This window comes from Megachile rotundata, chromosome 5 (genome assembly GCF_050947335.1).
Source record: "Megachile rotundata isolate GNS110a chromosome 5, iyMegRotu1, whole genome shotgun sequence".
Taxonomy (NCBI): Eukaryota; Metazoa; Arthropoda; class Insecta; order Hymenoptera; family Megachilidae; genus Megachile; species Megachile rotundata.
The window spans coordinates 20,000,001-20,023,886 of NC_134987.1; the positions used below are offsets into that span (position 1 = coordinate 20,000,001).

A 23,886-nucleotide genomic window follows, 5' to 3' on the forward strand; every position below is an offset into this window, starting at 1 on the left:
GCAAAAGAATAATAAAAGTTGGATGCTGCGAACATCTTCCATTCGCTCTGTTGGGTACATCCTGTGCGGAGGAACGTCGGGAGCATACGCGGAAGGGGTGGTCCGGAGCAGAAGAGGTTAAACGAGAGCGTTGTCGGAGTGGTATACCGATCGCGATCGGTTGTCATAGGAGACGAGCCGAGAATGACAAGAAAAGAACGTCAGCTGGCCAAGCGTTGTCGGAAGAGTGCAATTAGAGACGACTGGTGGGGGTAGTATAAGAACGGGTAGGGGTAGACCGGCCGTGAAGCGTGGCTCCTTTTCAGTCGGTCCGGAAACGCGGTCTGGGCAACGCGGCTCTTTACGAGTTCTTCGTACTGTTCCTGCACGTGACTATGTTCCTTTGTGCGCGTTACGTGGCGTGGTTTATTCGTGTTCGACAACGCGTGTGCTGATTGTGCGACCATCCAGTGTGTAAAAAATAGCGTGAAAAAGGTGCACGGTGGTTATGAGGGAAGCTGTGTCGAGCGGAATGGTCAGCTTTAAGAGCAACAACGTAGACAGGTACGCTCGAATGCATTTCTCCGGATTCCCACCTTTCCACCGTGTCTGCGGCTCGCAGACTCGTAGCGCGTCAGTCTGCGGGTAAATATTATTACGCTGTCGTTGAACTCTATGGACTCGCGTTAACGAGAATATTTCGAGGTTTTTAGCGAAATTATTCGGAGAACCCGCGACTCGTTTTAAGATTTCGTCAACGCTTTTGAGCGTGAATTATACGTCTCGTTTGCTGGACGCGGGGGTGGGCGCCTTTGAAGCGACATTTAAGCGGGTGACTTTGTGCCAGGTGTACCAACCTCTGTATGAACCGTACCTGCGTGAATTGTACAAAAAGCACAGCGTGTTCACGAGTATTCTGTATAAGAGTCGCAAGCTTAACCGTCTAATTTATCAAAGAAATTGTTAATAACGTTATTTTCATCGTACTATACACGATAAGCGTATCTAGCTTGTGACCGCGATGCTTCTTTCGATAAAATCAAAGTGCTGTTCGCGATTACGTTAAAAATGTGTATTAACTTTCGAATCGGTTTGTCACCGATATTTTTCCACTTTCTGAATCACAAATATTTTTACTCGATTCGACGAGATAACCGATAAAGTGTTGTCGGTAATAACATTTCATTTTTACAGTTCCAAAGTTAAGATTCCATCAATTTTTATGGCTTCGCTTTGAAAACATGAAACTGTTTCAGAAAGAGAATTACTGTCTCGAGTGTAGTTTTTAATACGATTTAATGCTCGTAACAGAAACGTATCAATACCAAAGCCATTTTCTCTTAATACCTGCAAATCCTTCGCATAACTCTTGACACTGTTAATTCCACCAATCGAACAACGACGCAATTTACTCTCAATTATATATACTGGAACTGGAAGAAGATATTTTCAGAATTACCGTTAACCATGTATAAATATTGAATTTTCTTGAAGCTGGCGTAAGAGCACAACGGTATCGAATCTTGTTCGGGATAAGTATTTGAAACCGTTTATGGCGAGTGTCGAGAAAAAATTGGTCGAATCGTTAAAACGTACGAGTTCCAATCATTGTCGAGTTTTCAAGATGAAATAACCAGTGGCGTTGTCGCTTCCGGTGCAATAAACCGCGTTCCATCCATGGTTTTAGGTGTATTCTGATTGGATCTAGTGGATTATGGCGGACGCAACGGGATTGTGATCCTATACGGATTAACAAACGATATTGACGTTAGTTCGAACCAATTTCTTACTCCCGTTTCGAAAGTGAAGCTTTAAACCGCTGCAAACAAAATATTTTCCTCTCGTGTATTATCCTGGAAAATTACAAATTTTTTGGAAAAATGTGGTCCACTTCTATAATTTAAGATATAAATCGAACACGATACAAGGCAACGTTTGTAACGTTATGTTTCTTCGGAAGACAAATTCAATTTTCTAAAGTAGCCGTTCGATTCATCGTCGGAATTATTCTGCCCTGGAGTTACTGGATGTTGGATACCGGTAACGAAAAGAGAAATGTTGAGACCACCGCAAAGTTTGTGGCATTGGACGAACGCCATTAAGGTCAAGTATAGAACGTTTCTTGTCTCTAAACTTGGCTGCAGCTTCGAACGAATTTTTAGCGACTACCACATGCTTTCTCATGGGGGACCAGCTCCAAAAGTGAAATTCGCTCCGCGAAAGCGGCTCCTTTCCGAATTAAAATAGACGCTTGCAGTCTCGTATTAACGACTCTAGTGAATTTCTATAATTACTCCAATCTCGTTAAACATCTAACAGATTTTGTATATTGTTACAAAGATAAATGTAAATGTTTTTTCAAGACGTTTATCGGATAAGTATGCGCGTAGAAACTTCAACTCATCCGGCTTGTATACGTTTCTGCGAATAAAAATTCAGAGCCACACCTTGGTCGCCCCGCCGTAACATTCTATGATATTTAATTTTAGAAAAGAAAAAAGGCGGTGGTTTCTAAAAGATTGGAGGTAACACGCGCGTAAGAGAAAAACGCGTAAAATAAAGAACGAGACCAAAACAAAAAAGAGAAAATATCGCCTAATGGCCTTAGATACATCTCGCGAAATTAAAAATTCTCGTTTCTCCCAGGAAATCGTTTGTCACACTTTTTCTGTCATTTTAACTAACATTATTTATATATATTACATACAAATAGAAAAATGGTGATCCATCATGTTCTCGAAGGAATCTCGTAAAAAGGAGTAGTAAGCAAAGACGTTAAATTGATGACGTAGCAATCTGAAGCTTTTAACTTCTTGTTAATTCCTGGTTATTTTCTTGCTGTAACGCATCTTTTTTTTCTCTTAATAATTCTGCTTCGTACACTTAAAGCGTTCGTATTGCGGTAATTTGTCAACAGAAGCCGCGTTCAAGAAAATGGTTGCACGTTGTTAATTAACTGATACGAACTGGTTATGAGCGCTATCGCTTCCTGCTGTAACAAAACCTGAATCTTCTTACGACTATTTCGAGTATACAGGTTTCCGTCTCGTTCGAATTCGCCTAAGAAACGTATACAAAATTAACAAAAAGTTTGTTAATGCGTGCACACGTTTATACCGATGTTTCATTATTCGCGTCGTATTCGTTGGCATTGTTATGTAGGCTTGATTCATTTCCGACAAAAATGTTGGTTACGCAACTGTAAGTTTGAAAGGACGGTGAATCCCTGTTGCACAGGTAACGAATATGTAAAGACCATAAGTCGATACTAAGCAATACTTATTTATTAAATAAGGTATTAAACTTCTATGCACGCTAGTTTTACGTTTCCTGACTGAGGGAGAAAAACAGCTCTACTTGGTTATATTATCGATTTCCGTAGATACGATAGACGCGAGGTACTATTGCAGTTGAAACGATTGTAAGGCTTCCGAAAAATCAGTATCATTCGCGAGAATATTTATTCTCTGAAATATCGAAGGAAATAAAAGAAATTGTCACAGGTTGCTTTCGGATTTAAGGAACGGACCACTTTGTCAAAGCTATTCAGAAATACGAATAATTTCGAATTGCACAAAAGTTTTAGAAATCGATCGAATCGAAGCTTTCGTTAAAGTTGCCTTGTAAGCTGTACCTTATTGGTATTTTCCTAGCAAAGTCCGATCGCAAAGTTTCATTTTTCACTCGTCGCCTTCTTTCTTCGCTGGACGACATCGTGCGACCGGAAGCTTGTCTTCTACAGGATCTCGTCCTGCAAGTTTACCCTTATTTACTTAACGAATGTTCGACCGTAACCGTACTATCGATAAAACTTTATCCCTGGTCATGGACTATCTCTCCTCCAAAAGATCATTTTATTCTTTCTTACAACTTTGTTTTCTACATATTTTCCTTCCTGTACGGTACGTCTCAGAAAAGATTATACTCTAAAGCAGTAAATCCTTGAAGTAGTCGTTTTGCATGAAAAATGTTGATGAAGTTAACGGGATGTTAACTGAAATTACGGGAAATTAACGGTTTGTAGCGAAGTTAAAGTTTCAAGTCGATGTACCGTAAGCGCTATGTCGATATATTTTTATGGCCTCAAATGATATCGAATTCTGTCCGTTTCGAAATCGAAACATTTGATGTAGAGCAACATAATATTTGTATTGTACTCGGCAACTTGGATAGAAGTGGTTTCGTTTTAGGAAACTCGTGTGCAGCTCTCTGTGTACCTTCCCTTTTTTTATCTACGGTCGACAAGATACCCTGTCGTTTAACGCGTTCGGTATTTGATAAGAATGCAACCGTTGTAAACGGAGGCTTTGGCCGACCCTTTCGACATTTCCGCTCTCGGCACTCACACCGTGTTTTACGAATACGACAGATAAGATCTTGTATTCGGTGGAACTGTACCGCTGCACAGATCGTTCGCTATCTAATACAGTTTCGTTCTTTTATTATTTAAATTAGAGTTTCGTCGTGTTCGGACCAGAAGTGGAATTTTAACTCGGAATAGTCATACCGTTCGAGTTATTAGGAATATTGCGAATAGCAAGTACATGTTTGAATAATTGCATACTTTGATCGTTGGAGTGCTTATTTGAGGTCTTGCTAATCGCGACCTGTATCTTCGTAAACTCATAGCAATATGGTCGATCCAGTTCCAGTTCGAATCGTTCTGCAGTCGCTGTTAAAGTGCAGACTGATGCGTAGAAAGAATCGTCGAGACTGTTTTTGTTGTTTCACGCATTAGGTGCGAGTTAATTCGTGGGAATTCGTATGTTGATGGGCTCGGTAGGCAGTGCAAGGGTGGCTCGTCCTACCGTGACCGGATGTGACGAGTCTTTCTTTTGTGCGCAATTGTTTAGCAGGTGTGAAGCCTAATAGTCTCGTCGAGTGTTAGCAAACGAACTAACTATTATACGAAAACCTTGTTCCTTTTTCGTTCGATCTTTAGCTCTTTAATCGTTATTGTTTTGCTCGATCGTGCTCGAGTTATACAGGAGGTAAAAGTACGGACTTTATCGTACGGTATGCGAGATAGACGATCATCGATTAGTCTTTGAAATTGGAAAATCGTGCTTCAACAAACTTTGATAACATGCTGTAAATTTCATGCTGTACGTAGAGCGTTATCGGCAGCGCGGCCGTTATCTGCGATAAGATTTATAGACAAAATTTCTGGTAAAACGTTATCCGACATTCTTTCAAGTTGCTTAGAATTTTATTAAGTTTCATCCGACTATATCTACACGTGTACATTTCATAAAAAGTTCAGTACAAATGTTTGTTTCGCGAAACGCCTACCGAATAACAAATTATTCGCTTCCGATAGAGAAGAGTTCGTTCGCTTTATACCTTCTTAAGGTAACGTAGTTTTCTAGGGATTTTATGAATTTTTCTGCAGCGATCTACCTTACCTACGGATAGTAAAACTGTTGGGAACAAATAAGTCTTTTTTATTTCTACGCAGTCGGTAGTCGATAAGGTATGACGTACAAATCCATCTTTCCCAACAATTCATAAATTTCTGCAGTTAGCAACGGTCGAATCCTGCCATGATACCATCGTAACACTTTGGTAGTAAAAAGGTGAAACGTAGTACAGGGCTACTTTTCACCCTCTTATCCGGCCATGTCCGTTCTCTATAAAGTATCCGTTTAATTAATAGGCTACTTTATATGTATATGATGATAAGAATTGTTGATCTTTGGTGTTTCAGTGATCCGTCAACGCCGCATCGCCATCTGCCCGGCAGTCTGCGAGGTTCCTTAAACTATTCTCAGAACCATCGGCATAACCATCTCCACAGACATGATCCAGCACTGCCACCCGCCTACTGTACACCACCTCCGCCATCGTCCTCGAGTTACCTCACAGTGCAGCGTGGCTGTGCCCTGCATTCAAGGTAAGTCGATTTACCCTCGCGTGTGCACACAGACACGAGACTCGCTCGAGTGCATTAACGCACACAGAATTCATGTTTATTCGGCACATCGACGTAGACACGCCTAATAAGATGTACTGGGTCTTTCGTTATTAAAGATGCAGGTGGCTCGAAGTTAAACTTTCAATTTGTTATCTTATACTATCGATAAAATAGCAATGCTATTTAAGATAGGAATGCCAATTTATTTTCATGTACGTCTTGAAAATTCGTGACGAGGAAACGGTACCGATATTGTAAAGATATTATTAAACGGTCAGCATTAAGAATGAATGATCGCGGACCAGGTTTCGTCTAACGTTAAAGTGGAACACATCACTTAGTTATAACGCCAGATTTCGTATTCTGCTTTCCTCTGCTTTACAAAATTAAACTGCTATCATTTATTCATGAACTTATGTATTTATTACACCGCATTTATATTAAATGGACTCATTTAATTAATCGGATTGTGACTTTTACACTTGGGACACTAATTTCATTTCTAAACGAGTTCTCGAATCATAAATTCTTGAATATATACGGATAGCGCGTTAAATTGAAAAGTTGATGTATAGGGATTATTAGCATTATGTTCGAGCACGCTTCTACCAACGTTTTACCAGTCGGTTGGACTTTTCATGGCCACCCTTCATCCTTGAAAACGTCACTGCCATACTCGTCGATTAATTCAGCTTCTCTTTTTTACCTCTGTTTCCGTGTCGCGTTCGTACGAATGGGGGTGTTGTTTCGGAATAGGGTAGGTTCCAGAGACGGGAATCGTTTTCGACACTCGATACTAGAACATGAAATGGACGAACAACGGACTGAATTACGATCGTTCAGGTTATCTGACACTTGAAGAAAAAAGGGAAACGTAAATGCGAGTGCATCGAGGAGGAAAATAGAATTACATCGTTAACGAAGATACACCGATCGTGTCGGATAATTAATACTATTGCCATTTCGATATTGCCTTTTTCTCAGTAGTTGATGAACGAACGCGCAATAGGAGTCAAGAACGAGTTAGAGTAGGTAGAAATAAGAAATGACTTTTGGATTGGAGCGGAATGGAAACAGAGTCGCGTTTGAAAGTCTGGAAATAAGTGTAATGAGTACGAAGAGGCTGTTTCCGTACTCGTTGCTTGCCTCCAAAGAGCTGTTGCTGCTTTATAGCTGCGTTCTCTCGAGCTATTACGCTCGCAAAAACATTTGACGAATTCAACGTGCACAGCAATTAAATTACGCTATTACAAATCTTTGTAACTAGTGCAATATGAATTCTATTCGAAGTTCTCTGTAATTTCGTTTTGTTCGATTATTCTAAGAGAGAAAAGAGAAAACTATTGATTTAAAGAACGTATCAGGTCTTTTCTAAAATAAGTAGTATTAGTCAGACACGAGTCAGACAGGAGTCAGACGGTCCGACGTCGACGCTTAAAATTAGTCAGACATTACCTACAAACATTCCTTGATTCTATGCATTATCGACGATGCAACGTACCGACATTCCAGCGTTAAATCACGGAAAGAAAAAATGCTGAGAACAGTGGATCGCGTGAACTGCGAACGGTTAAATGGATTTCAAAAACTGACAGTCGAATCCGCGACGAAAATCACGTGTCCAGGAGAACATGTCCTCCGTAACATTTTAATTTCCAGTCGGTGATAAAAATCGCGCGGGCACCGTCGAACCCGATTCAGCCGAGCAAATGAAACGGTGGACGTATTTTACATTCCGTTTTCGATCTCGGGCCTGTGTTTCGTTTCGCGAGGCGATGAATGTGCTCGCGTAAAAATCGTATCCATGAGTCACGTTTCACCGGTTTCACCGAGGGATTACCGAACACCCCGATACTTGTACAAATTACAACTTGCCACCCCTTCCCGATACATCTACACGCTCGCGTTTACAGCTGTGATCGAACGAGTTGCCGGTGGGTAAATGTGACCCAATGTTACTTGTAATTCATCGCATTTCGTCTGGTGTTGCAAATCGTCTACGATTTACTTTGACGAGCGTTAAGTGAAAACAAATTCTACGGGTATTAGATCTGTGCTAGATTAGAGTCACGTATCTTTTACAGGCGTTTAATTTTTAATTACGGTTAGCGATTAAAGACACGCGTTCCTGAGCGTCGCGTTTCTTACCCGTTCAATTCTTACGCTCGAGAACTTTTCACTTTGTTTTGATACAAATTACTCGAGACGTTTCACGTACAATTCAAAAATCAAATTATCGGAATTCTTAAGAAGCTGGTACTTCTGTACGAGTTACGAACTGTTTTCCCTTTTAGCTGTCGATAAAGAAAGTAAAGCGGTTCCGTTATCTACTACAGTATTCCTTCATCCCCGGTTTCCTCCTGGTCGTCGGAGTCATTTAAATAATCAACCGGACGGGAAAGACCCTTCCAGTTCTCCAATCTCTTTTATTTATTTTTCTTTTTCTGCGTCGTCGTCGTCTCTCACTTTCTGTCTCTCTGGTCTGTATCCGTTTAATTTCTCTCCTTGTCTCGGGTTCGCCGATTCTTTTATTGCTTTCTACCTTTCGTTTTTCTTTTTTTACGTCTTCCTCGATAGCGGGGAATTTATGAGGAGCTAGGTTAAATTCATTGCCGAGTTCGTTAACAGTTTGCACGATTACGCCGCTCTGGGTCGTTTGATTCACTGTGACAGGGTCGAGGAGGAAGGAAATGGGTCGGTCAGACGGAGGATCGTTGTAGGATAGTAATTTCGATTATACGAGAAACAGGAAAGAAGTTTCAATGATTATGAGTACTATGTTTGCTCAACGTTCGACGTATATTTAACGCGAACTGTTCTACTCGAGAAGGTAGTTACAATGTATTAGATTTAGTAAATTCGTTTTTCGTTGAAAGCAAGAACGGTAATCGAAGAAATCGATCGGAGGAAAACGTCGAATTTTCTTAAAGTTCCGCTCGTAAACAGACGCGTGACGGCAAATTATTAAAAAGTCCAATTACGTTCGATAAAGTTGGCGACGTGCATGCTTTACAGTCTTCCGTGATAAGGATTCGCTTTTCAGGTTGATCCCCGATGGTTCTAAAAAAGCATGAAAAAGAAAACACTGGGCCGGATTTCCTGAAAGACGATAACACCTTTTATTCCTCGGCTGGGAAGAGTTAATTAGAAAAGCAACGAAGGCTTTTAACGGCAGAGAGAGCGGCGAGCTTCAAACTCGTTGAATCAAATTATTTCCGAGCGAGATTCAGCGTTCAAAACGAAATAAAATCACCGTGAATAGGAATCGCGATTTGCGAAATAAAGAATTTCCATAGAAAAGTTTGTGGAAACGCATTTGCATTTGTAACGATTATTTCGAATATTACGGCTTAAATGATTGAGGTTATATTTTTGTTAGCCTTGGGAAAATCATCGTTAGATCGCTCTTGTGACTCCAGGAGCAATCAAAGCGTTGTAACAGTTGAAATTGAAGCGGACGTAATCAGAGTCAATTTGCAGAAATATCACGTTACAGTTCACGGATGATTCATATAGCTAGGTATGGCGTGACCCATCACAGTCGACTGTAACTTTGTAGCCAGTTTAGTTTGGAGGACTCATGGGGCCAGTAGCGAATAGCTTATTAGAATCCCTGTTGGCGTGCTCGCAGTCGGCTGACTTACACGGATGCTTTACGGTTAATTCCTATGACGTGACCCTCGGAGTCGTATAGCCGTCTTCGAGTCTTTGATAACGTGATTTAAAGCGAGAATTCGCGATGTTACCGGCCGTGTTCGGTAAAAAGTACTGCCCGTTGCTCTTGGCTGACCTGAAAATTGACCAACGGCATGGTTTGTTCCTGATAGTACGGTTATTCTCGAGAAACTTATGTTACTTGATAGTGTCAAACGTACGCCGCACCGTTTATCATGTACGGCTTGAATCGCTACGCCGTTAGCGTCGGTCAAACAGGGCAATGACACTCGCGTTTGAGAAAATCCCTGCTCGGGGAATTCGCGTGGCTGGTGTTGTTTCAAAACTGCAATATAGAATTCGAATCGACGTCGAGTTATCTTCGGATTAGATTTCGACGACGCGTTAGTAAGCGTGTCGTATCTTATTATACTTTTCTTCTTTCGATGTTATTTCACGGACGACGTGCACAGCACGAGACGGACTGAGCTGCCGGAGATAAAAAGCAAAAGGAAGATGAAATTTTTCTGCATGATGGTGCTGACAGGATTGTACGTTGACTTATGCGAAAAATGGCATAAACGAGGCAGTGTGTTGAACTGTGCATTGCGCCGGTAAGCTTTATATTTCCGGGATAAGTAGAGGTTTTTACGACGAAATAAAACAGAAGCTGCGCGCAACCAACCGATATTTCCTAGGGACATGATAAAGGAGCAAGAAGGTAAAAAGACAGGGGATGCTTTCTGGTAGCACCGACGCGTTTCTTCCGACGAAAAATCGACCATCCCTCGAACACTTTTTACGATATTTGGTTTTATACAATTTACTTCCTCGTCCGACCGACACACTCTGGCCGCGTACACGCCGCGAGAGTAAAAACCAGATTCAAGATGTAGTTTCCGTTTACGGGTAATTAATCGGCAGAGTTACGTTAGTAATCGACAGAACTGGTTTAAAAAACGAGTTAGCTATTGTAATTAAATTAATTTAGCATCGTGGATTGTAAGCAAAAGAAGGGTGAAATTTTTATTCTCTTCGTCGATGAGCTGGTTCGAAAAAAGAAGAAACAGAAAAAGGAGAGGGACGGGAATAAAAAGTACGAAAGGAAGATAGCAAAAAGGAGATGGAGGCTTAAGGTGACAAGGAACGTCGATTCGGTGTCTTCGGTAAAGGAAAGAACGATAAACTTTGCTCACGTACGGGAGAATCGTGTTTCAGAGGGTAGGTCAGGCCAACGTCGTGAATAGAACGATCGATTTTCATGAAATTGAAGAATAGTAGCTGCAACTGGATTAAGCTTTTAAAAGACCGAAAGCTTCGGTTACTGTTAGTCGAGCATTATTTTGTTATCAAAAGAACTAATATCGCCGTGTCCATTAACGTAAAAGCTAGGATTCAAAATTCAGTTCGCCCTTTATCGTATGAAATATGTATGTGTGTTGTACCTATGTCTTTTATAATCGTTCGCGTAATCGTCGTTGCAAGCTTTGGAAGCGATGCACTCCACCGATAAAGAAATAGCCTGCAGCGTTTTGCTTCAATTTCTACATTAATCCGACGAGGTGGAAAGCAAATAACGTTTAACAAACTACGATACTCCTTTTTTAGTCGCAAAGTAAAATATTTAATACTCTAACAAGCCAGGAGCGGCTGGCAATTGAACACGTGGCGACAAAACACGTATCTTTCTCCTTAATATTATTTGTGGATATTTAATTTAACGGGTATTCATAAAATCCTATCGAGTGCCATAGCGATTAATGCGAATTCGTTCGATTTAAGAGGACTTGTTCTTCGGAGAATAATTGTCAAGAGGATGTTTAAAATAACATCGCGGGGGACAAGGTTCGGAAGTTCGTAGAATTTTTCAATCGACCCTTGGAATTCCTAGTTAGTCTTTTTTCTCGGTTCTCCAACTTCAACGACGCGGTTCGAGGCAAGAGTTCGTAATCATAATTACAGTAATTCCGAGCTACAAGCACGTCTAATGAATAAACTCGTTGCAAATGCGTCGAGCCGCTTTGATCGTTTCAAACTTCGTTGGTTGACTAAATGGTTTCATTTTCCCTAGTTCCCTTCCTCGTTCTTTTTTTACCCGTCTGCTTTAAAGCTGTGCCCCGTGAATCGGATTGGGTGCAATTGTTTAGCAGACCGGTGGAAGAATGTTTCTCGTATCGATTTCATTTAATGGCTTTCGTTCTTGTACGATCGCGAATCAAATTGAACCGTATACATTTAGCCAACAATTCACCGATAATTGCATTAACCACATTTCATCATTTCCTATCGTTCTTTATATTTGATGTATTAACTCCGTACCGGTTATGGGATAATTAAAGTAAAACATTTGAAAGTTCCCACAATTGAATTTAGAACCGCTTTTCAAAGCATTTGGCACACAAGTTTCGAAAGCTCGTACGTATTTATCTAACGAAAACATTTTTCGCTGTTTTTACCGCGTCAAACTGAAATAATCCATTAAAAATGAAATTTGTTGTTTATTTGGAAAGAAAAAGGAAAAAAATATGCGAACGAGCCTGATAGCGTAAGTTTTAACCGAACGAGTTTCGTATTTCGATCCGACTGTTACTTTCTTTCTTTTATTTAAAAGCCGCGTGTGTAAACGCGCATGTTGTTTTGCATAATGTAACAGAGAAGCTGATGGTAGGTGGTGTCACGTGCACGAGTTGCACACACCGGCAGATGCGAGCTCGCAGCATGCACGAGCACGTGCCCTTACACAAATCCATAGGTTCCGCGTTCGACGAGGGAGGCTGCCTCTGCATAATACCATTTTTCATTCTTCTACTCTCTCCGTTTTCCCTTTGGAATCCCTTTCTAGCCCGAAATTTTCAAAAAGCTTCCTCGACTGAAATACCATAGGCGATTACCGGTCTGAAAATTTGCCGGGTTCTTTCGAGCCTGTTCTAATTTTACTTCGACCGTGTTCATTTCGTTCTACTATTCGGAGCTTCCGAAATCCGCCCAAGAGACGCGTCGAAATTGCATATTTTATTACCTTGATTCTGTTACCGATCGTAAACGAACGAGGGTAATTGTTCGGCCGATACAACGAAAATCTCTTTTATCGGCGTATTAAGTGGATGAAAATTAAAAGAATATCGTAGACGATTATCCGTGTATTATCTTGTCGATGCTTGCGGCGAATACAATAATTGTAACGATACGGCTAATGGATTTTTCTTTGGTGCCCTTACCCTGCTGGGTTTAGTGCTTTATCGATACCCAAACTCATCGTAGTCGGCCAGAGTACAGCGAATCGACGTAAAAGAAAGTCGACTAATCCTTTGCCAGGCTCGTTTAGCTAGATACATTATAGGTACAAGAGAGATCGTGTGTTTTCATCGTTGGGCATAGATCTTCCTAATGGGCTGTCGCCGCGATACATCGCTTCGTTCGCTTCCTTTAAGCTCGAATCTCGCGTATTCAACGATCGATCGGCCGATAACGATTTACGGGAATTAGCGTCGCTCCTCGATTAAGCGACGCAGCCATTAAAGATCCTTTAGCGATATTATTTTGATGTATTTCGAAAGTTATTCGTTCGAAGATTCTCGGTTTCTGGGACACCCCGAATGATCAACCAGCTATCGCACGATTCAAAACACAGATTCGCTCGTATTTTAAAAACGATGTAAATTGCAAAATAATGAAAAGACTTTCGTGCGGAGAAGCGGAGTAGATTTTCGAAATTATCATCGATTAACATATCTTGTTAACGCAGCGACTGTTCGTGATATTGCATTGATACGAGGGATTGCAAATACGATTGCATAGTTTAAGGTAGATAGGTGCGCGAGGAATCCAAACAACGGTTCGCCGTACATGTACGTCCATACGTTTATTTTCTCGAAGGATTTACTTATTCAGCGCCTCGTTGTCCCTTCTACGTTGCTGGTGAGTTTCATTTGGTTTCTTAAATATTTGCTAACGCTGTTTACCCGTTGGCTAATACAAGGTAAGAGTAGGTACTCGTAAATCTCGTCCATGTTTTCCATTTAGACCTTTACCACGCAAAACCGTCAACAGAGGAAGTGTATTTCGCGGGATAATTACAAATTTACCGTGACGGAGCGCATACGAAATTCCGTCGTTTGCTCTGCTTCGTTAAATCATTGATTACACCGGTTAATTAATCGTTGGCTTCCCCGAATCGCCGATGTCTGATTCGTTTTCTGTATCTGATTCTTCCCTGCTATTTCAATTTCAATATGTATCGTTACTCGTTTAAATATTGCCGTATTTATATTCGCTACTTTATGCCGATATCCTCGTCTGTTAATATTTACGTATTAATCGCAGTTAACGGTTAACACGCATCGATAATAATTTTTATTTTTATCGACACTTTTATAAACCTTGAAAAGATTTATTTAAGTACCCCCACATTAGGGATTCTTCGGTTTCTGTTTAGGACGGCCGTATGAATTAAACAACAACTTATCGATCGCGTAAGAGAAGTCAACTATTTTTGAACCGGTTGTAACGAATAGTTCCGTTTCTGACGAGGTTGTTTGACCTCGAGGAAATCGGGACAATGCTATTCGGGTCGTTAGAATGAAAGCACGAAAACTTCGACGGAAGAAACGAGAAGATTGTTCGGAGTCGTTGGAGAGTCCATCGGATCGGGCGTCTGGGTCACTCGATTATAAATTGTCCGCGTGTTTAGTAGGCCAGGGTGGCTCGTCGCTAGGGGATGATCGCGGTTGGAAGCTGACCAAATGTAAAAGCTTCTTAGTTTTTGCTCCCGTGACCTCTTTTCGTGACGTAGACAAGGGCCAGATCGGTTGGAATCGCGAGTAAATTAGAAGTATTCTTCGAAGGATCGCGACTATATCTTCGCGCTAAGTTTCAGGATATTTTAACGAAGCATAAACGGAATTGTTTAACGAAGTTGATTGAACTTACTTTACAAATTAAATTCCGCATCGAAAGCAGGTTTCTTTAGTAGCGTTTAAGAGGAAGAAAAGTTGAAGTTCGAAAGGTAGCCTAACCCTTTAAAGCCTGAGATAGCATGGTTATGGCAGAATAGAGGAATCGAGAGCATAGGCGTGGAAAAGGTACGAGTAAATAGGGTCTCGTAGGCGCGTGAATCGAGCCGTCAGTCGTTCATTCATGGCCGACGGTACGAGACGCTACGAGACGCTACGGGATGCGAAGCGACGCGACCGGTCGATCGAATGAACGAGGATCAGGGATACGCCAGAGGGAAGAACGTCTTCCCTCGAAAGCTCTTCTTTAATGTTCGTTCATGCCGACCTGCCCCCGGCGAGGAAATAACGATAATAAAGTGGACGTGACGTTGGCGTTCGTTCAACGAGGATAATCGTGGCAATGTTAATCGTTAGTCGCGCGATTAAACGAGTGCTTGGAACGGTGCTTTCGAGCGTCCCTTTTTCGACAGACTTATGATTTTAAACCGCGAATGTTTGCGTACTTATGCTACCCATTCAAGTATACGAAGTAAAAGATGAACCGTGTACCGTATTTAGTAAACTCGTCCAGACTTTTCGGAATACGCGAAATGCACCATATGGACTGGATGCCGGGAACGTTTATTTTTATAATTTTTTGCGAGAATTCATAACCGACGATCTCTAAATTTCGCGGACTTGCTTGCGTGCACCCGTAACGCTCGGTAACTGGTGGCAGTCGGTCGTGGCGTTTCCGCGGCCATCAAAATTTAGCTGGAAAAATTGAAATTCGTCGAAAGGGCTTGGCAAGATGAAGCGGCGCGACGAGGAATCCGCCCAACGCGGATTTCTGTCTCGAGGTGAGACTGTCGGAAGAATATCGTCGGTTTCGAAGGAGGATTCGGCTTGCAGGACGTTAGTTCTCGCAAGGACAATGCGCCGTCGAGGATTCATCCCCGTTGGAGGGGATGATGCGCCGGCAAAGGCAGTGGCAGCAGGAGCAGGGGCAAAGGCAGAGGCCGGGTCGCGTTAGTCGAAGCGGAGCGGGTGTCCGTTAGTTGGACGAAGAGGCTCGAAAACGAGGATGTGGCGGTGGTGCAAGAGGGTGAGGGTCGACAGGGTGAAAGGAGGGTGGAAAAGGCGCATGCCAGTTGTGCCGTCGCCGCGTTACGAGTCGGCCAGCACAGCCCGGCTTCTCTCGCGTACTTTTCGCTCTTCCGTTTTCCGTATCGCGATTTTTTCGATTCGAGTGCGGTGTACCGAATGTTTCTCGTGGTTCGCGAACCTTCCCGTGACCCGTTCATGTTCGCCGTACAGACAATCCCGTGGATATGGTGTCGGTGCCGATCGAAGCTTAGTGTCTGCGGTGAACAGTGATGTTGCCTGGAGATTCGATGCTCGTTGCTTTTGTTGTCGTAGCTCGCATGGATATTGTCCGATTGATCGATTGTTTTCGATAATTAACGATCACGGGCTTCTCGGTGCGGCCAACGGCCTCCCGGCTACAGCGTCGGGACGCTCGTTGTTCTTCCGGTACAATACTTCCGTCGAGCGTTCGTCTATCGCCCACGAGAGTTCAATGTTGCTCTTTTGAAACGGTAAAACAAATTTATGGAATTCGATGCCGAATGACCGATTATATAAGGATTTGTAGCGAAAAATGTTGGATACATTTGCCTTTTCAACAAGTTGGCTGATTAACCCTCGCGTGTACAGCTCAACGTCACTTTAATTCAGTGCACACTGTACATTCGTATTCGAAGGAATTGTTAAAAATGCCTGCTACTTTTTAAAAATAATTTAACTACCTACATTATGGGGTTTATACGAAAAGTACATCGCGCTACCACACGCTATCGTTAACCCCAACACGCGTTGTGACCTCCCAGTCAAATTTGCGGTATTCCACCGTGCCAGATTTAAAAAAAAAAGTAAGAGAAATTACTTTCGTACCAACCCTCTGTGCATCTATACTTTTTAAATTTTCTACACTAATTTGGTGCACGCGAATCGGACACGCTATTTTAGACTCTGAATCAAAGAGATATTTAAAGGTATTTTTAAAGCAAATTTCGGGCCAAGTTTCTAGTTTATTAGGGTCAAAGGTGTAAAGTTGAGATACGCGATAAAATATGTTCGCGTATTTTATGGTACCGAATTCGGTCGTACTCGAATTTAAGGACCTTTAAAACGCAAAAATTTGCGAAGAGACATGCCAAGTTTTGAAGGATTCAAATTTCTTCCTTTTATCGTCGTCTTTGATATAATAGTTAAGGAAGTAAAAATATCCGTTTTCTGTCCAGCAATGTCGACGACGATTTCAACGCTGAAGAGGATAATTAAAACGAGAGAGTCGACCTTGACTTTTTCGTCGCGACGACTCTTTTCACGAGAACAAAGGATCTCTTTGCTTCGCGATTCGATTGTTCAATATCATTAAAAACAACAGTTATCGATTCGTGTCTGTGTTTATACTTAAACAGGATGTTTCCAAAACGATTATCTATTCCTTTAGACATTAATGAGATAGAAAAATTGATCAATTTCGAGAGGTTGAAGATTGTTAAAGATTTTTCGTTGTATATAATATTTGTTGCAAGTGCAACGATGCGCGTGCACTTTTATCGTTGTATTGGTCTTTTGACAGGAACTATTTTTTACGTACCAGTTGCGTAGTATTTCACGTAAAAAAAGAACAATAGGGCAAGGTATAAAAAAATGAACAGTACGTAAAATATTTTAAATTCAAAAGCAAAATATTTTGTCTAAAAATTGGAAACGTTTATTCATCTTTTTTTAATTTATAGTTTATATTATATTTGTTTACGCCGTTTCGTTTAAAAATTCTTCGATAGTCCTCTTCACCGATCGCTTCGATATCATGCAACTTTTCTGAATAAACTATTTATTATGTTCCTACGAACAGCGAAAATAACTAACACAATCGAGCGAAGCGAATCATCTCCATATATTATTCTATACATATGTCGTTTTAAATTCATGAAAACTAAATGAAGCTCTTATTTGAACGCTTTCAGACTCGTACGTGTAAAATCGATTCGATTCGTAATTCGTCCGAGGTATACTTTAGACTCGATAAATCTTGAGACAGGAAAATCCAAGGGTATTATATTAGGTGAACGTACTGACCATGATTGAGCTCCTTTTCGTGGCTGGATGTTGAGATAATCCTGAATTATGATTTTTCATGATATTTTCTTTAAATTACCTATTTCATCATCATTTCTCTCGAGTTTCATTGTTCTCGGTAGCTTTTATCTCGCGCGTTACTATCGCAACTCGTTCCGGCACATTCATCATCGCCGATACGGGTTAAGATGAAAATAAAAACAATTTCGTTAAGGTACTATAAAATGTTCATGTTCGTATTAATCATTGCCGTCTTTAGGAGCGTGTTCTCTCGTTAACAGAATTTGAGGACGTTGCCTCGATAATTAATGACGCTTCGAGAGCAAACACGATGAATAAAGAAGGCGAACTTGCAGCTTTGGTTCCTCGTTAATTTGTTATGAATCGATTTAACTTGGTCCTTGGAGTAAATAGGATTTCCAAGCGGATCGTTGCAATCCTTTCCGCTTCCACGTTCCACGCTTCGCAGACACTTTTAATATTTAATTCTTCAAATTTTCGTCGGTTCGATATAACTTTCGATCGAAATTTTATTTCTCCCGTGGTTTCGTACTTTTGCATCCTCCGGGGTCGTAAAATGTTTAAACGCGCTGCTTTTGCCTTCATAACTTACGAACTAGTCTAATTTCCGTATATTCAAATTTCTGTTATATCATTTATCGCTTCACCTTCGTCACTAACAAATTAATATTTGCCTCTTCTCTACCGTGGCTTTTTATTTTCTTCCATTTCTTTATCACAGATCTTAGAATGAAATTAATGCCGCGATATCGTGACCGACATTTCCATACAATATCTTTACGAACGTACTTCGGTTCCATTTTCTGCTCGACTGCAAAACACTGAGTACATTTTAAACGTCTTTACGCCGTAAAAGAAAAAGTTCATTTCCTTTATCGTTCGTATTGGACCACTCGACGAGTTCATTCGCGATATATGAAAAGTTACAAAGTTCCCTGTTATAAGAAAAATGTGTAACCATATAGGGATTGACCTGGTTAAATTACGTGACTGGAAATTGTCGTTTGAAATTGTGTAACCTAATTTACGTGACAATTTCTTGGGAGTATGATAGCATCCGTAGAAGGAAATAAAAGGAGAAGACCGGCTTCGTTTCAACTCGTGCAATATTTTGAGCGAAGCTCTCTTCTTCCAGGACGTTTGAAATTTCAACCGATGAAGGGATAATTTTCTTTGTAACCGCGTGAAGGAAGAATGGCCTCTTCTCTTTTCCCTTCTCGAAATCGTTTCGGATTTCTAGAAACTCATCGAAACGGAGGTTTCTTCGATTTGCGCCCTCGTTCTACGTATTCGATCGCCTCCGAACCACGTACGTACAGTGTCGTACAGTTTCGAAATTTTGAGTAGCCAATTTTAAACCGAGGCAATATTAATTCGGCGAAGCCGTGATAAAACGATATAAATTTATCTTCGACGAGAAACTGCTTCGAAGTATCGAGTAATTTAATACAAGTTTTACGTTCTAAGTAAATTTCGTCTTATTAACGCTCCTTTAATATCAACTTTAGGCATACCGTTCGACAGTTCCGGTTTTTTATGAAATTCTTGAGAAAGTATCACGAGTTGGTTGTAAAAGCTAGTCAAGCTTAACTCCGGCTAATATTAATTAAAACTTTTCTGAAACCGACCCGTTGTAATCCAACGAATTTCCCGTTTGACCGTAACCCGTGTACCAAAAAGTTGGAAAAAAATTGCTGTCTGTTCTCTATATTCGTTTTACACTTGCTACGCGGAAAATGTGGAGATCTCGAGAAAAAACGATACTGTAGAACTAGAAGTGCGATACTGAAATTTTTGAAAGAATATTTTAGGCATGGAGTGTTTTCGATCGTATCAGCGGGTACGGGGAACACGGCGTGTAACTATTTCTTGACAATTTGAAAGCAGCAGCCTCGCTTTAGGACTGGATGGGACATGCTGGATTTTCGTATCAGCTCTCGTGATGCGGTGTGCATTCAGCTACGAGTAACGCGTGTCGTCAGCGTGCCAGGGCTTGGCTTTGAGCGCGAATTAGTCGGCGGAAAGATAAGGAACGACGAGGAAAGGTGAACGCGCGGAGCAACGAAGGTTCGTTTAATCGCGACTATCGTAAATAACGAGCTCGTTCCTTTGCTTGGCGTTTCTACTATCAGCTGTCGTCGTTGCATTTCTGCCCCCTGCAATATGCAGGATACACGAGATACGCTCTCGTCTTTGGATTCGACTCGCAAAGACGAATGAGTTTGGAGTTAATTGGTTCAGATTGATGTTGCTTTTTACCGAAACGCGATGAATATTTTTTAAAGCGCTATACCTATAGACTTTGGCTATAGAGTGCGCTTCTTGAGATTAGTCGCCCTTTAATTAAACTATTGTATACATAATTGATCGTAATTCTGTTCGGGCGCATGCACAGAGACGTTGCTTTAAATTTACTTGGTTGACGTACAATATCGCTTTCACGCTCCGAGGCATAATGCATTATTGATCTTGTAAAAGGGGGAAACGGGTGGCCTGGTCGAAAAAGTGTCGGAGACGAAGCGTGAGCGCAAAAGAGGCAGCGAGCGTTTGCAAAATGCAGAAGCAGAGAGGCGAGGAAAGGCCAAGGGCAAGCTGGAATCTCGAATTAGCCCGTCAAGTTCAGGGATATGCCATGTATCGTGAAAATGAAAGGCTAAAATATTCAGTGTCGAGTTAATTCAAACAACCTATAAAAGATGTAGCAGCTTCTCGAGCATCCAATTTCGGGGTGCTCCATCGGCCCTTTAGGGGACTTGGGAAATTGCTCGAAATCTCCTTGAATTCAGAAATTACTTCAACTTCTCGGACCCTCGACAATCGAATCGTATCACGATCTTCGAACATCCCGGGGAAACATCTCATTCCGTTGATCTTGGGAGACGTCCAAGCCTCTCTAAAGCATTTTTGATCTTCGACGCTTTCCAGCTGTCTTTTCTTCGTCAAGATCTCGCCTCGACAACTTTTAAACGCCCCCCGTGTTTGAAAAGCGTCGCAAACTTAATTTCCTCTGATTTTTTTCACCGAAAAATGACTACGTCGATAAAAATGATTGATCGATCAAAACGAAACGAAATGGAATAAAATTTTCCGGACAGCGATCGTCGAATCAGACTCGCCGTTACGCGTAGCAATATCTTACAAATTACCGTGACGGTACGCAATTAAAATCAGCAAACATCGAGAATAAAACCTCGCTTCGATTCAGCGAGCATCGTTCTCGGTGCCGGTACTTTATCCTGGCTTCGCAAATATTGAATCAGTCGCCGTCCACCCTCTCCATCCCCTTCTTTCTATTCATTCAAGCCCCTTTTCTCTTCCGCTTCCTGATACCCGTTCGTTCTCTCTCTCTCTTATTCTCAGCTTCCTCCGCGAGGAGACATCGTTGAACGAACCAACACATCGAAGCGCGAATGCTAATCGTAGTAGGTGCAGCCCTCGCGTCGCCGGCAAATTGAAAAGAGGTCGAGGGGCGCGAGATGTACGCGTTACATCACTGACCTTGTCACTCTGTGCCATTATTCCGTCCGACGGAATCGCATATGCTATTTTCCGTTGTTTTTTAAATCGTCGATAAAGAGGCACAGCTGGCAAAGGCGGTTTGTTCTGGGAACATATTGGCGTTGGACGCGAGTGTGGCTCTGTAAACGCTCTCGACCCTTTTGCGGTCTTTATAACCCTTTTGTCGCTCCGCGTCCTATCGGAATACGGTAGACATTATTAGTCGTTTCGTTTCTCCATTTGTTTCGCGTTTGTCGTATCGCCGCTGATATCGTACGCGTTGTACAGTCTTAAGAATCAAAATGATTTATATGCAAACGAGCGGTGACTCGTTCAGCGTGCAGACTTTACCGTTGTGAATTTCCTGCGCGCAAAAACGAAGCAAGAAAGAGAAAAACGTGGCGAAAATGTAACACGCGACCTCGTGAGAAAGTGGCTGCAAAATTACGTATGCGATTTTCATTTGCCTGTTTACGTTAGCATTAGGTTACGTACTTCGCCGAGAAAAAGGCAAAGTTTAATGTACGATTCCGTGTTTTAACCTAATAACGCTGTAAAGTCGATAGATGGAACAGCTAATATTTTTGCTAAAATTGTCTAACAGCGATTGTCGATTCGAGGCTATTTAATAAATACTGTGCCATTCTAATAATACTATTCGAACCGCGCCACTTCTGCTACTAATGCATATTTAGCGTTGCCGTCATTTCGTAGCACCAATTTGCTACGGTCAATTTAATGACATCATTTCGGTAGCATCGGGCTGCCAACGTCACGATTTCAATAACGATACTTTGATAGCACGATCTTTACATTTTAGTAGCACCATTTTGGCGTCGGTTTAAAAACCATCGAATTTTCTTGCTTATGGAAGTATATTGAGATGGAAATTTTGTCGGTAATATTCAGAGTGTAAATAAAACTGGTGGAAATGCAATGGCAGGGTTCCTATGCACCGAGAAGTTCCTTTACGAAGTACCGAAATGAAAAAGCGACGCGAAAAGCAACGACGAGCATGTTAATGACTCTTGTAACCTGAAAATGTAATGGGCAGTGGTGAATCGCGCGAAAATCGACGCGAGTGAGGATCAGCGTGTGTCGCGAGTTTTGTTCAATGTGCCAGACGTGCCGCAGCCATGTTCACGTGCCTCTGGAATTTCTTCGACTGGTAAGATACATTTTTCCCTTAATCGGTTTCTGAACGTTCTATAATTGATTCCATATTCAATGATTTATTGGCAAATGTAGAAAATAAGTTCTAGCGATGATTATCGCTATAATTTAAATAAAATGCTTGTGGAGTATAAAAATGCAAATACCGAGTAATGGTACGTGCGTGATACGACAAATGACAGTCGATTCATCGTCCTATGCAAATTATTTCTGTATGAAAAAGTAAGAAATTTAGGACAATTTCTTCGGGATTGCAAACGAGTCCTACCGACACGCGAACAGCGTGCACTTGTAATTATATGTACACAGATTTGCATGTTTTAACCCATACAACGGATCCCGCAGATTTTGAATAAACGCCTTATAAATTTTAAGCACCTTCATTCAAACCAGCTGCGCATAAAAGCATGTATGAGAATTTGTAAATTTCGATTCACTTGAATCGATCACTTGCATTAACTCGAAACCGTTAAGGGGATAATCTTGTTTCATCGAAGTGTCAAAAAGTAACATAGTATCTTATTATAACTACACCACGTGTTATATCGTCGAATATTGTATCGATTAACGGAGATAGAATTGCCCGATCGTCGTATAAAATAAGTAAACCTAACCGAGGTCGAATATCTGCTGAATATTTGAAAGGTTATTCGTAATTACGTCACTGACAATATATTTGAAGGTCGTTGAAATCGATAAGTCCTGTTCTATGTAATTACCAAACGTTCGAATTTGTTTTATATCTGAACTTTTGATCTCGCTCGAAAATCGAAGCAACGACAACCTCGAAGCTTTATCGAAACTTCGCAGCTAGCGAGAGCTTGAAATTCCAATTTCGAAGTAATCGAGTGGTGTTTGTCGAAAAACAGCAGTCAAAAGACTCAACGTATACTAAATACATCAAATATTTACCTGGCTAGATGTATTCCGGCATCGCGGGAGAAACGAGAAAGAAGGAGAAAAAGAGGAAGGAAGAAAAAATCTGGCCGGTAACGTAATTTTCAGCCGCATAAATCGTCTTCCTCGCGTGCTGCTAAATTACTCCTCGACTTCTTACCGTCCAGGCTGATGGAACAGTTTCATCGACTTAGCCCGGTGTTACAATGAAATTCAAACAACGAACCGGGCACAATGAAAGCGTCATAATACGGGCACGATGTGTACAATACCAGGAAATCGCGTAGAACACCACGACCAATTTACACGGGAGTTTAATAATGTCAATTAGAGAACGAACGCCACCGAAACTCGTTCGTGAACTTCGATAATTTCGTTTGCACCGGCAATGCGGTGAGAATGACGGTAGAATCGGAGACGAAGCGCGAAATTCTATATGTATGTAGCGAAGATTAGTCGTGAATGTAGAATAAACTTTCTTTGTATGAGAAAATTTCTTCGTTTACGGGAAAATCCATCTTGAAAATAGGTTGAGCAGGCGGCCAAACTTCCGAGCAAGAGTTAGTTGCTGCCTTTTGAATAGAAGTTTTCAGGGTTTCGTGGCTCGGTTTGTTCGATAATTTCGTTTATACAGGGCGTGGCAAGGATGACGACGATATCAAAGGA

General features: G+C 41.4%; 1 protein-coding gene across 17 annotated transcripts in view; it reads left to right on the forward strand.

Annotated features, from left to right (window-relative positions):
- Window positions 1–23,886, forward strand: part of LOC100876690 (uncharacterized) — a 123,905-nt gene that overhangs the window by 28,534 nt on the left and 71,485 nt on the right. For 12 of the 17 annotated variants that reach the window (XR_013038165.1, XM_076531713.1, XM_076531719.1 and 9 more), the window contains one exon: window positions 5,687–5,872. Coding sequence is in view for 14 of the 17 variants with exons in the window: in XM_076531713.1 (XP_076387828.1) it covers window positions 5,687–5,872 (186 nt within the window). In the remaining 3 variants the exon portion in view is untranslated. Of the gene's footprint in view, window positions 1–283; window positions 544–5,686; window positions 5,873–15,629; window positions 16,080–18,378; window positions 22,319–23,886 lie in introns of those variants that run through there. The other 5 variants (XM_076531716.1, XM_076531722.1, XM_076531712.1 and 2 more) reach the window with 4 other exon arrangements.